The 13,597-nt window shown below is 38.4% G+C and overlaps 1 protein-coding gene across 2 annotated transcripts in view; it reads left to right on the top strand.

The window, feature by feature from the left end:
- Positions 1 to 13,597, top strand: part of dpy (dumpy) — a 133,060-nt gene that overhangs the window by 52,419 nt on the left and 67,044 nt on the right. For both annotated transcript variants that reach the window (XM_046617677.2, XM_069134602.1), the window contains exons 42-64: positions 224 to 370; positions 598 to 681; positions 1,271 to 1,453; positions 1,777 to 1,977; positions 2,085 to 2,378; positions 2,465 to 2,845; positions 3,019 to 3,783; positions 3,905 to 4,243; positions 4,336 to 4,644; positions 4,787 to 5,113; positions 5,248 to 5,559; positions 5,662 to 5,985; positions 6,074 to 6,385; positions 6,644 to 6,958; positions 7,457 to 7,783; positions 8,423 to 8,737; positions 9,182 to 9,505; positions 9,618 to 9,941; positions 10,022 to 10,336; positions 11,299 to 11,628; positions 11,725 to 12,057; positions 12,736 to 13,035; positions 13,141 to 13,470. In XM_046617677.2, the coding sequence (XP_046473633.1) occupies positions 224 to 370; positions 598 to 681; positions 1,271 to 1,453; positions 1,777 to 1,977; positions 2,085 to 2,378; positions 2,465 to 2,845; positions 3,019 to 3,783; positions 3,905 to 4,243; positions 4,336 to 4,644; positions 4,787 to 5,113; positions 5,248 to 5,559; positions 5,662 to 5,985; positions 6,074 to 6,385; positions 6,644 to 6,958; positions 7,457 to 7,783; positions 8,423 to 8,737; positions 9,182 to 9,505; positions 9,618 to 9,941; positions 10,022 to 10,336; positions 11,299 to 11,628; positions 11,725 to 12,057; positions 12,736 to 13,035; positions 13,141 to 13,470 (7,191 nt within the window). The remainder of the gene's footprint in view (positions 1 to 223; positions 371 to 597; positions 682 to 1,270; positions 1,454 to 1,776; positions 1,978 to 2,084; positions 2,379 to 2,464; positions 2,846 to 3,018; positions 3,784 to 3,904; positions 4,244 to 4,335; positions 4,645 to 4,786; positions 5,114 to 5,247; positions 5,560 to 5,661; positions 5,986 to 6,073; positions 6,386 to 6,643; positions 6,959 to 7,456; positions 7,784 to 8,422; positions 8,738 to 9,181; positions 9,506 to 9,617; positions 9,942 to 10,021; positions 10,337 to 11,298; positions 11,629 to 11,724; positions 12,058 to 12,735; positions 13,036 to 13,140; positions 13,471 to 13,597) is intronic.

Here is a 13,597-nt window from a genome sequence, read left to right as displayed (position 1 = left end):
TATTGAAAGCACTATCCAAAAAAATTCATGTAGTCATAGTATACCCCAGTGTAATCTAACTGCAAATGATGTATAATGATATCAGTTTTAGTATACTGTAATATGTTCATTATTCGCTGCTTTTGTGATTTAAAAAATCGTTTGGACAACCATCAACCTTTTTTTGCATAATCATCTGACCAAATTTTACATCGCATATTCTAATGACTAACGTTTTGAATAGATGTGAAATGTACGTCTCATACCGATTGCACAGAGCAGTTGGCCTGCATCAATCAACAGTGCCTAAATCCATGTACACTTGGCAACCCCTGCGATTACATTGAAGATTGCCACGTCCAGGAGCACAGACCAGTCTGCTTCAAACGAGGTATATTGTAGAGATAATTTCAGTTATGTTAAAGATAAGTTGATATGTATAAGATTCGACGACAATATTATAAAGTTCTACTTACGTTTTGAATGAACATGGTCCAATAAAACCCAAATTTGCTGGCTCTATTTGATATTAGTTGAGGAGGCATACAAGTCTATTTGGTTGTAATTTCACATACCGTAAACTATTATGTTGAAATGAAATTTCGTTTCCGATTTCAGAATCTGACCCAATTCCTGATGGCTGCCCAGAATACTGTCCTCCAGGAATGGAGTGTGATCCCTCGTCAAGTACTTGCGTGCAAGGTTTGTATCGACATAATCAGAACTCCTAAACAACGAATTAATGATTCATGTTCTTTTTGGTCAGAACAAGTGAAAATGTAAATATGTAATTAATGTATATAACGAGTATGTGTAAATAATTTTTTTTCTGAAATTTGATTAGAGTTTGCAATTCTTCTGAGTTAATAACAACATTTACATGAGGCTTGCATATTCCGATTATGCTTTTTGCACAATGCACGTATCTTATTAGAATCCCCAAATTTGAAACATATAATTATATTTCAAAAAAGATTTATCTGTTACACCAATCCGTCGATAAGAGGCACCATTTGTTGAGTCTCAGATGTAGGTACCCAACAATATCCGAGTATACCCAATATAATGTGGTTCACTTGTTATGAAGTATTGTTCAGGTGTACATAAGAATATATACTTGACACTCGTCAAAGAAAATGAGTTAACACAATACTCTTTCGAAACTAATTCACAACAATGAAGTATCGTGTAATCATATGAATGAACAGTCAATACATTAGTTGCCTCTTCGTTTTACAACTCAATATGCACCTTTCTTCGGGCTATATGGGCTTTCTCACTCTTCCATTAGCGGGTTGCACTAGCAACAGGGATTGCTTGCTGACGCAGGCGTGCATCCAAAACATATGTCAAGAGCCATGCGCTGTTCAAAATCCTTGCGTTAAAAATGCAGTTTGCATCAATACCAACCATGAAACTGACTGTAGCTGCGAAGAAGGCTATCACGGAAATGGATTCGTCTTTTGCGATACAGGTAAGATTTACTCCACTTTGTAGATAAAAAAAAGTACAGCCCTGCAAAAACGAAGATGACATATGGCAAAATCGTGATTTAATATGCTCACTTCATTGATCCTAGTTTGACCTCTAAAGATTTTGGACGTAATCTTCATGATTATGGTCTTCAAAATTAGTATCACTGTTACACACACTACCTCACTAGTGTGAACTGTCTTTTCGCCGTCAAAGTGTCATTAAGATGACTTGTGTAACAGACCCATCAAATTTAAATCATACATTCCTCGTTGGTTCAAATTATGTGCATGCTCATATTGACAAACCTTTTGATTCTTTCAGTTGAAGAAGGTAGAAATATTTGCCAATACAATGAGGATTGTCCACCGAACAAGCTTTGCGACCGGTTGAATAGGTTCTGCATTAATCCCTGTTCTAAGGATATCTGTGGGGAAAATGCTGAATGTGTGGCTGATAATCATGAAGCTCAGTGCAAATGTCAACTCGGGTATCAAGGAAATGCATTCATTCAATGTACTAAAGGTGATATTACACAAAGAATAATTTTTTAAAGATGATTTACACATGGTTATAGCGATACACCCTCCTTTCATAAAATTATCAGTACAAACACAAAATTCTACATATAGTTGCAGGATGCTCGAGGGATAACGAATGTACAAGTAATGAGGCATGCATAAATGGTAAATGTGGAAATCCATGTGTTTGCGGGAAAAATGCAGTCTGTGACGTGACAAATCACAAAGGATCCTGCAAATGTTTACCTGGTTATTCTGGCAACCCCAATGTTGGTTGCCAACAAACATCATCAAACCCTTGTATTCCAAACCCTTGTGGACTTCTAGCAATGTGTGAAATAGATAATGGAAATCCAATTTGTTTCTGTCCGAAAGGCTTGACTGGAAATCCATTTAAACAGTGTAGTACGTATTATTCCTAATTCATGATATTATAACTGTACAAGGATAATCTACAGAAGATGCTCAACGATCGCCATTTTTGCTTCTAGTTCCTGAAGGAGACAACTGTAAGGATAATCCATGCGGACCAAATTCTGGTTGTCGAGTAGTTGATGGACGCGTGAAATGTTTCTGCTTACCTGGCTACGAGGGTAATCCACCTTCAACCACTTGTGGTGTTCCTGAAAATGCATGTGATCCATCTCCTTGCGGTCCGAACACTCAATGCTCTGTCTTAGAAAACGGATTTTCAAAATGCTCGTGCCTTCTTGGCTATATAGAAAGTCCAAACACTGTCAGAGGTTGCATACCCAAGGCTAATCCTTGTCAACCAAACCCATGTGGAACAGGAGCTTTGTGTGATATTAACAGAGATCCACCCTGTTATTGTCCTGATTCTACAACTGGAAACCCCTACAGAAGTTGTACAAGTACGAATAATTTGACAGTATTTCAATTAAGGTGTCATGATTAAATTATTTATAACCATTGTTGCGCCTTATCGTCTATCGTAACAAAATAGATAATTGTACAGGTATTTAGTATGAATGTTTGCGTTATATGACAGAGTATTCATTGTGATCATTTGTTTAACTATTTGTAGCCGCAACAACACTAGATTTATGTCAACCTGGGCCATGCGGAGGAAATGCAGATTGCTATGTATCCAATAACCAAGAACAATGTTTCTGCAAGGCTGGCTATGTTGGTGATCCTTATTCGGCCTGTCAGATTCCAATTGCTGGACCATGTCAGCCGAGCCCATGTGGGCCAAATGCGGAGTGTAGAGTTACTTCACAAAATCAAGCTTTATGTGAATGTACAACAGGAACATCTGGGGATCCAACGAGTTCACTGGGTTGCAACAAACCTGAATGTATAAACGATGATGAATGTTCGCTGACCGAAGCTTGCATAGGGTACAAATGTCACAATCCCTGTTTGGGAGCTTGTGGAATTGGAGCCAATTGCCGCGTGGAATTACATCACCCAGTTTGCTCCTGCGATGAAGGATTATTTGGTAATCCCATGATCAAATGTTCGCCAGCATTCGAAGGACAAGCACCAAACCCTTGTCAGCCAAGTCCATGTGGCAGTAATACATTGTGTCAAGTGATTCAAGATCGAGCAGTTTGTTCGTGCGCACCAGATTTCTTAGGTGATCCCCAAACTGGTTGTCACCCTGAGTGCACCATAAGTTCGGATTGTCCACTGGACAAGGCTTGCCTAAACATGAAATGTGTCAATCCGTGTTCATTGGGAAGGATTTGCGGGTCTAACGCTGACTGCAGCGTTTCTTATCATATGGCAACTTGTAGTTGCATTGACAATTACTTTGGCAATCCGTTCATACGCTGCATTCAACGCCGTAAGTAATAATTCTTGAGCATCAGTAGTTTCATTATTTTATTAATATTGATACACTGTAATCTAAGATTTCTGTACTGGTTCCTGATAAACATTTATTAAAAGATAAAACATTTTTTTAGCAACCATTACGTTTGATCAACAAAGAAACACTACTCGTCCGTGCGTAGCCTCGCCTTGTGGGGCAAATAAAATATGTGATGAATACACTGATAAAGTAGCTGTGTGTGGAGGCTGTGATTCTGTGCATAATGGGAATGATGTGCTTTGTCGGCCAGAGTGCTTGAGTAATTCTGACTGCCAATTCAACCAGGCATGTATTGGTTGGAAATGCTTGGATCCTTGCCTGGGATCTTGTGGAGCTAATGCAAATTGTCAAGTAATATTACACGAACCCATTTGTAGCTGTCCAACTGGTTTATATGGCAATCCGTATGACAGCTGTTCGCCACAAGTCCTTGGTAATTAAATCTATCTCGGAATCATTACCACGTTTCGTGAATAAATATGTCAAGTTGTAGAATGCTGATTGTTTACTAATATCTATTTGCAGCGGATCCAGATCCATGTAGCACAACACAATGCGGCGCAAATGCAGTATGTGAAGAGAGAAATGGTGCTATTACGTGCAAATGTTTGACAAATTACTTTGGAAATCCATTCATGGCTTGCCATCTTGAGTGTGTCCAAAATTCTGACTGCAGCTTAATTCAAGCCTGCTCAAACAACAAGTGTGTGAATCCTTGCAATGGAACATGCGGTAATGGAGCATCATGCGATGTTGTTAATCATTCTCCGGTATGCTTCTGTGATCGCGGGCTCAAAGGAGATCCATTTGTTTCCTGCCAACCTCAAAAAGACAGTGAGTTGAAAATTCGAACTTTTTCTGCAGTGCGAAATCTCAATTGTCAAATTGAATAATTTATCATGTATGGATGAAGCACAAGTACTAAATTATCTGAATCTGATGATTTACAATTAACAAATAACTTATTTTTTTACAGCTGAGATCACTCCAATTCCTGGACCTTCAAATCCGTGTAACCCATCACCATGTGGACCAAACAGCAGATGTATAGTTTCGCAGAATGGTTATCCGACATGTTCATGTATACCAGGTTATAGGGGAACCCCACCTTTGTGCAATCCAGAATGTGTAGTGAGCTCAGACTGTTTACAAATACAAACTTGCATCAATCAGAAATGTGTGAATCCATGCAAAGGCACCTGTGGACTTGGAGCGTTGTGTTTGGTGATTAATCACAACCCTACGTGCAGCTGTCCTGGTGGCCAAGAAGGGAACCCATTTGTTAGATGCTACGAATCAACTGGTAAGGATTCACACGTCAGGTATCATCTTAATTGTACCAGAATCATGATGACTTGACATTAAACAGTAGTTTTCAAGGAAAATATTTACGGCATGAAACAGTACGTTTTAGTTATCATCATTTACAATTTACAGATCTAAAAATACCTAGTTCCCCATGCAGCCCATCTCCATGTGGCCCTAATTCTATTTGCCAAGTGAAAATGGGAAGACCGGTATGTTCCTGTTCAAGCACCTTTGTAGGAAGTCCACCAAACTGTCGACCAGAATGTTTGATTAGCCAAGAATGCAACGTCGATCAGGCTTGTGTGGCACACAAATGTATTAATCCATGCCCAGATAGTTGCGGGCCTAACTCTGATTGCACAGTCATTAGCCACACTCCATATTGTTCCTGTAAATCAGGCTTTGCGGGAGATGCGTTTGTTGGATGTACTGCAATTCCTTGTGAGTAATTGGATTTCACAGTATGCTTATTTAGTACATTTAGAGTAGGTTCACATATTGACATCCATATTTTCATGTGTTATACTAATTACTTTTTTTTAGTACATCTACCTGACGAACGTGATCCTTGTTCACCAAATCCTTGTGGAAATAATGCATTATGCACTGTTCTGGATGGAGCAGCCAGATGCAGCTGCATACCACCTTATGTCGGGGATGCTTATGTAGGTGGTTGTAAGCCTGAATGTATAATGAATCCAGACTGTCCGAGCCATTTAACTTGTTTAAATCAACATTGTCGAGATCCATGCCCAGGCGTTTGTGGCAGAAATGCACAATGTAGCGTGGCTAATCACATACCAGTTTGTTCCTGTTTGACGGGATATACTGGTGACCCATTCCAAGGTTGTAAAGTTGAAAGGCCTGGTAAGTTACAAAGTATGATTTCATTCTGAAATGCCAATTTCTTAATACGATATGTGAATTTCATTCTTTACTCAATTTCAAATTTCAGCTGTACTTATACCGTCTCAAAATCCGTGCACTCCATCACCATGCGGACCATACAGTATTTGTCGTGTGATGAATGATCGAGCAGTTTGTTCTTGTAGTCCAGGATACCAAGGCACGCCACCATCTTGTCGACCTGAGTGTCTCGTCAGTTCAGAATGTTTGCAGCATCTTGCTTGCATCGGTCAAAAGTGTACCAATCCATGCCCTGGAGTATGTGGCCTCAATGCTCATTGCCAAGTGGCTAATCATAACCCAATATGCAGTTGTCCATCTCAGTATACCGGAGATCCATTTGTACAGTGCATCAAAGAAGGTATGGATCACATACGCATTCGTCGAAACAATGCTTCTAATAATTAATTGTGTTTGATATACGATATCTCGATGCTTTCGGAAATGAATAATATAAAATTACTTTAAGCTATTCATTTCATATAAATATCAACAACTACAAGGTCATTATTGTCACATGCTACAGTTTCTTACAGAAATTTCTATATGTGCTAAAAGATGTATTTCTGATGGTAGCTTATGCAGTATGAACATACCTCCAATTTCACTTCATTTACAGTGCCAAAAAACGTAGTGCCAACAAATCCATGTTTGCCATCACCATGTGGAGCAAATGCGCAATGTCGTGTTGAAGGCAATCGTCCTGTTTGTATGTGCCTAAGCGGAATGTTTGGTGCTCCTCCAAACTGTAGACCAGAATGTCTCATTCATCAGGATTGTCCAAATCACCTTGCTTGTGTTCGAAGGAAATGTCTGGATCCTTGTATAGGATCCTGCGGATTTAATGCTGGATGTAGCGTGCAGAATCATCGTCCCATGTGCCAATGTTATGAAGGTTTTGAAGGAGATCCGTTCTCTGGATGTAATCAGAAAGGTTTGTGCTTATCCATTGTATGCGAATTAATTTTATGCTCATAAAGCTGATTCATCCAAATTTATTAATGGGGAGCACCACATGTACTATCTGGTTATAATATCACTGGTGAACATGATGAATTTTTGTATATACATGATTCCTTTTCTTACTATCTGTTTTCTCATTTTCACCCGTCGCAAACCATAATGACATGTCAGGTTAGAAAAAGTCATTTCACGCCCAAAGCGAATAAATACCTTTGTTTTCACTGAAGCGATGAAAGATAAAAAAAAATGTTTAAAAACATAGGAGAGCCAACCGTTTTCATGTAAGACTCACACATAAACGCAACATTTCTACATTGGAATCCTAGTTTTCAATGTATAATCCACATTTATACAGTATAGGATTTGTCGATCACATCAATAATAAGTTAAAATTCGTTTTCATACAGTCTCACTTTAAAAAAACCTTTTTCTGTAATTGTAAAAATTAAATAAATATCGTGTTATTTAGCTGTCCCAGTTGAACAACCACCTGCTGAACCTTGCAACCCATCACCGTGTGGGTCAAACGCTGTATGTAAAGAACGTAATGGAGCAGGTTCATGTACCTGTCTTCCTGATTACCAAGGAGATCCATACTTGGGATGCAGGCCGGAATGCGTGCAAAATTCCGACTGTCTTCATACCAAAGCATGCATCAACAATAAATGTCAGGATCCATGCAGTGGGGCTTGTGGGCTGAATGCTGAATGCCAAGTTTATAATCATCAACCGTCATGCACTTGTTTGTCCGGTTACACTGGAAATCCTTTGACATCTTGTCATGTTCCACAGCAAGGTATGTAATGATGAAAATCTTCTCTCAACTAATACAGTAGTAACCTTGACAGGATAGTTTTTGTTCTTCACATAACAAATACAAGGTCAGTTATTCGTTGCTGAACATGAGTGCAACTGATGCAGCTGTTCTACCTGGCACCGGCAGAAGCTGCTCTCTCTTACCCAGATCTCGCGATCCGCAATGAATAAATGACCCTGTAGACTGAATTATTAACAGAAAACTGGACAAAAACCTTAATACAATAATGTGAATTTGGTCTGGTATTTTAAACATCAGATTCAACGCTATTTCTCAAACTTAAACTCACCATCTAATAGACAGCTCCCCCGGAATGATACGTATAACAGAATATGACAAAATCATTCAATTTGGTTGAAACACAAGTTCTACAAGACTGATTCAGGGTAATCTATTTTTTTTCCCATCAAAGTTCAGTATCCGGAATAACATACAATTTGATTTGTACAAACATTGTTCATTGTAAAGTCTAATAATTTTGAAATCTTCCTCAATCTAAAAGAGTAGTTGGTACGGGATATGTACTTGCTTATCCTTATTTTACTCTGTTATCAGAGAATGAAAAAAATCTCAAATTTGTAATATAGATCAATAAAATCTCATAATTAATTATTGCAGTTAATCCACCAGCACCAATAAGACCATGCGAGCCTTCGCCCTGTGGTCCGTACAGTAACTGTCGAGCAGTCAATGGACACGCAGTATGCACTTGTCAATCTAATTACATCGGTAGTCCACCAAATTGTCATCCGGAATGTGTAGTAAGCGCAGACTGTGCGCAGGACAAAGCTTGTGTTGGTCAGACATGTAAAGATCTGTGTCCAGGAACCTGTGGGGAAAACACTAATTGCCAAGTCGTTAATCATAATCCTATCTGCAGCTGTGTTCCAGGATACTCTGGCGATCCATTCTTCCGATGCTTGAAGAACGAAAGTATGATATTTTCACAGATATTATTTATAGTATCAATGCACGCACATGTGTTACATACATTTTTCACGTATTTTCATAACACTGTGTGCCCTAGTTTTAGTATTTACAACATATACCAGTACAAATTCTGGAAGCCAACCATCATATATTCGCTAAAAGACATAGTTTTAATGCAAAAATTCCTAAGCCAGTTTTAATAGTTTCAACTGAGTATCTCAGTCGGAATATTGAACGTGTAAGAATATTCTATACGCACTTCATCTCCTGCAGTAATGTCCTTACAACCCCAAAAAATGAAATTATGAAAGCAAACAGTACGAAAACTAAAATATTGCGATTGTGGGTTGGAAACTTTGCTGACGACTCAATTTTTTCATGTTTCCCAAATGATGTACGTATAATTGGCGGAATTCAGAAATACATTTTCTTATAATTTTTCTACAGTTAGGATACCTTCGACGCCAAGTGGAAATCCATGTGTACCATCACCGTGTGGTCCCAACTCACAATGTCGAGTAATTGATGGTTTCCCTGCTTGTTCATGTTTACCAAACTATGTCGGTCGTGCGCCTACTTGTCGCCCAGAATGTGTCATCAATGAAGAGTGTCCAGGAAATCTGGCTTGCCAAGGTATACAGTGCAAAGATCCATGTCCAGGATCGTGCGGTGTAAATACTTTCTGCAACGTGGTCAAACACAATCCTGTATGTGTTTGTAGTCCAGGATATACCGGTGATCCATTTACTGAATGCTCTCCGATAGTAGAAGGTAATTCTATTGCACAGCAAAAGCACCACTAATACAAATGTTTTAATCTTGAAAGATAAAAAAAAAAAATTATCCAGAATCGCAGTAAGTGAAATATTTTCAATTCTTGCAGTTCCTATAACAACCGAAAATCCTCGCACCCCATGCAATCCATCGCCTTGTGGTGCCAATGCAAGATGCAATGAGAGAAATGGAGCAGGCTCTTGTACTTGCCTTCCTGAATATTTCGGCGATCCATACACAGGCTGTAGACCTGAATGTGTAACCAATTCCGATTGTGAACGCACCAAAGCTTGCTTGAACAACAAATGTATTGATCCTTGCACAAGTGCTTGCGGCCAAAGCGCAACTTGTCAAGTATTCAATCACGCACCTTCTTGCGTTTGCTTGCCGGGCTACATTGGCGACCCATTAGTATCCTGCGTGCAGGAACCAGGTAAAATGCAACCCAAATCTGATACCTAAAAGTTTGACTTAAGTTACAATCGAAATAACCTGATGATTCTGTTTGATCAGTAATCAGCGACACACCTATTGAGCCATGCGAGCCATCTCCCTGTGGACCAAACAGCAACTGCCGCGTGTTGAACGAACATGCTGTCTGTTCTTGTCAGACAGGATTTATTGGCACTCCACCCTCCTGTCGTCCAGAATGTACAGGCAGCTCTGAATGCCAACAAAACAAAGCATGCATCAACAACAAATGTGTCGATCCTTGTCCAGGAACTTGTGGGCTAAATACGAAGTGTCTTGTTGTAAATCACAACCCCATTTGTACTTGTTCAAACGGCTACACCGGTGATCCTTTAGCAAGTTGCACAAAGATTGAAGGTAAGTACAAGCTTAACTTTTGTATGAGCTCAATGCTGAATCATATAGTAAACAGGCAAATGTAATTTACTGAATTCTCAAATCTTGGGCTTTCAAATATTGTCAATTTATAATTCCTCTATTCTGATTACTATGCATAACTCTGTTCATTGTTCAGTGTGAAATAGCGCCCAGTAATAGTACGATACTGGAATCAATTTTATAGCTGTTATGCGTGTAACTGAATAAACTTCATTTTCTTGACTTACGAAAATTTAATCATTTGGCCATGGTAATCACAGCGATTTCTTGAAAGATAGTGGTAGAATACGTTCAAAAATCTTGTGTCACATTACTCAGTTTATGCAAAATTAGTATTCGACGTCTATTAATTATTCAAAACTTCATGAGTTTTGCTAAAATATATAATTCATGTTGATTTTTCACCTACTGACTTCGTTATTGTAAAAGTTATCATCAGAAAAGTTTTATCTAAAAAGATGAAGTTCAAGCTCACTTTTCTAATGATACCTTCTACAATAACGAGTTCAGGAAGCTGGAATTTAGTATGAGTGAAGTTATTTGATCAGTATAAAATTTTGGGTAAGCTACAAGTCGATTTTTGGTTGGGAATACATCAGTGTTCAATAGCAAACTGATTTTGTGTAAGCGTGTAAACTTGTGCGTCAGATATTTCACAACCAAATTTTTTTTCTCGTCCTAATCTTGTCTAAATTTTTGGCTGAACTATTCTGTTATATGCATAACAATCAAAACAAATTAGACATGTTGATTGCATTACAGGTTCAAAGAATACATGAATATTTTCGAGAATTAATACACATGAATTTATTTGCCTATACGTGTACATATAATTGTGTTTATCACGGTATGGGTATGATTTATTCCAAGACATAATAATCGGATTAAAAAAAAAGAACGGTTGAGATAACAAAAGACTAAATTTTATATATTTATTCTAGTAGTCACACCGCCTGGTAGAGAAGCAGAAAATCCGTGTGAACCAAATCCATGTGGACCAAACTCCCAGTGCAGAGTTATAGGTTTCCAACCTGCATGTTCTTGCGCCCTAAACTTTATCGGACGTCCACCCAACTGCAAACCCGAGTGTGTTGATAACTCAGAATGTCCCACTACTGCAACTTGTGTAAATCAGCTCTGTAAAGATCCATGTCCCGGAACGTGTGGAAGTTTTGCAATATGCTCTGTCCAGAATCATCAACCGCTTTGTACATGCCCAGAAGGTTTCGTTGGAGATGCATCCGTGGGATGTAGCTTAGCTCTACCATCTTGTAAGTAACCTAAAAAGGATAGAAAACAATTCACTCCTATGACGAAACAAGAATATTTTCTAATGGAATACACTACACATAAATTCTCTTACTTAGCTACTGAATACACTCCAACCAATCCTTGTATCCCAACTCCATGTGGACCAAATGCACAATGCCGGGAGAGGAATGGAGCTGCTGCGTGTGCCTGCCCTTCAGATTATATTGGAGATCCCTATGATAAGCAGACTGGATGCAAACGAGAATGTGAAGCAAATAATGACTGTGCATCTCACTTGGCTTGCGTTGGATTCAAGTGTATCGATCCGTGTCCAGGTACCTGCGGTACTTTGTCCATTTGTAATGTGAAAGCACATGTTCCTGCTTGCACTTGTCCAGTTGGTTACACCGGGGATCCGTACTTTGCTTGTAACATGGAAGATATAAGGGGTAAGTTATATCGTAATCTAATATTCAGAGGATTAGCCATAATTCTATGAAGTGATCATAGAATTATAGGGATCCATGCTTTGCTTGCAACATGGAAGCTACAACCGATAAGATATCTTAATCCAATAGTCAGAGAATTAATTTTCATTTTACGAAGTAATCATAGAGTATATTGCTTATTTTGTGATTCAACAACTCACAAACAGCGGAGTTCATTTTTTTGCAATAGATGAAAAACCATATTTGATTGGTGCACAATTTTCTTTATGTACTTCTTGAGACTAGTTTAAAACATAAGTATTTTTCTCGAGTAATTATCATTATTTTGAGTTCTGCTGTAACATTAAAAGCTTATATTAATGGAATGGACAACATTCAGTGAAGTATTTTTTCTCATTGTCAGACGACTCAAAATTTACATTGCGTGGCTTAAAAACATAGTTTGTCACCATTCATTAATATATAATTACCATAAGTTTTATACCTTAGTATAGTAAAAATTTCCAAAGTAATCCAAAAATATAATCAACAATCAATAATTAATCCTGCTCTTAGATATGTCTCCAACCTTTTATAATGTCTCTTTTATTTTGTTTCGAAACAAATAAAATATGTTGAAATCCTCTCATAGTTGAATATAAAGACAACATTATGATTTGTATATATCGACTCTGATAGAACCAGCCCGAGATCCATGTGCACCATCTCCTTGTGGACCAAATAGTAAATGTCGCACAGTGAATGAACAGGCTGTATGCACGTGCTTACCAGAATATATCGGTACACCTCCATCGTGTCGTCCAGAATGCATTGTCAATGCAGAATGCCCAGTTCACTTGGCTTGTGTCAATAAGAAATGCTCTGATCCTTGTCCAAATACATGTGGATTAAGAGCGATATGCACAACGAAAAATCATAATCCAATTTGTACCTGTCCATCTGGATTTACAGGAGATCCTTTCACTCAATGTTCTCAAGGTAAGATTTTCGGTTTAATATATTATTCTTGAAACTCTATGTCAATGGTGTGATTTTCATTTAATTCTTTGAAAATTAGATAAATGCTTACACCTTTATTTTTAGTATTAATGGATATTCCACAAACTGAAAGACCACCGTCTTGTACACCATCACCTTGTGGGCCGAATTCACAGTGTCAGATGATATCTGGTAGCCCTGCGTGCTCTTGTCTTCCAAATTACATCGGCTTCCCACCGGAATGCAGACCAGAATGTGTTCTTAGCTCTGAATGCAAGAGTCATCTTGCTTGTATCAATCAAAGATGCCAAGATCCATGTCTAGGATCATGCGGAGTCAGTGCTGAATGTCATGTCTTAAATCACATACCAGTATGCACGTGTACTGCAGGATTTACCGGAGATCCATTCTCACAATGCTCTCCAATTCCGACAAGTAAATTCATCATTGCTTTTTCCCAAAAGAATTTAAAACCAGAATGCCTAGACTGCCTTATTGAGAAAGATGATCTGATCAATCATTAAATGTTTTGTAAGAATTTGTTTCTATTGAACATCTTAAG

The sequence above is a fragment of the Neodiprion pinetum genome, chromosome 3 (genome assembly GCF_021155775.2).
Source record: "Neodiprion pinetum isolate iyNeoPine1 chromosome 3, iyNeoPine1.2, whole genome shotgun sequence".
Classification (NCBI taxonomy): Eukaryota; Metazoa; Arthropoda; class Insecta; order Hymenoptera; family Diprionidae; genus Neodiprion; species Neodiprion pinetum.
The sequence above is the reverse complement of the archived record's forward strand: the minus strand, read 5'-3'. Positions and strand labels throughout refer to the sequence as shown.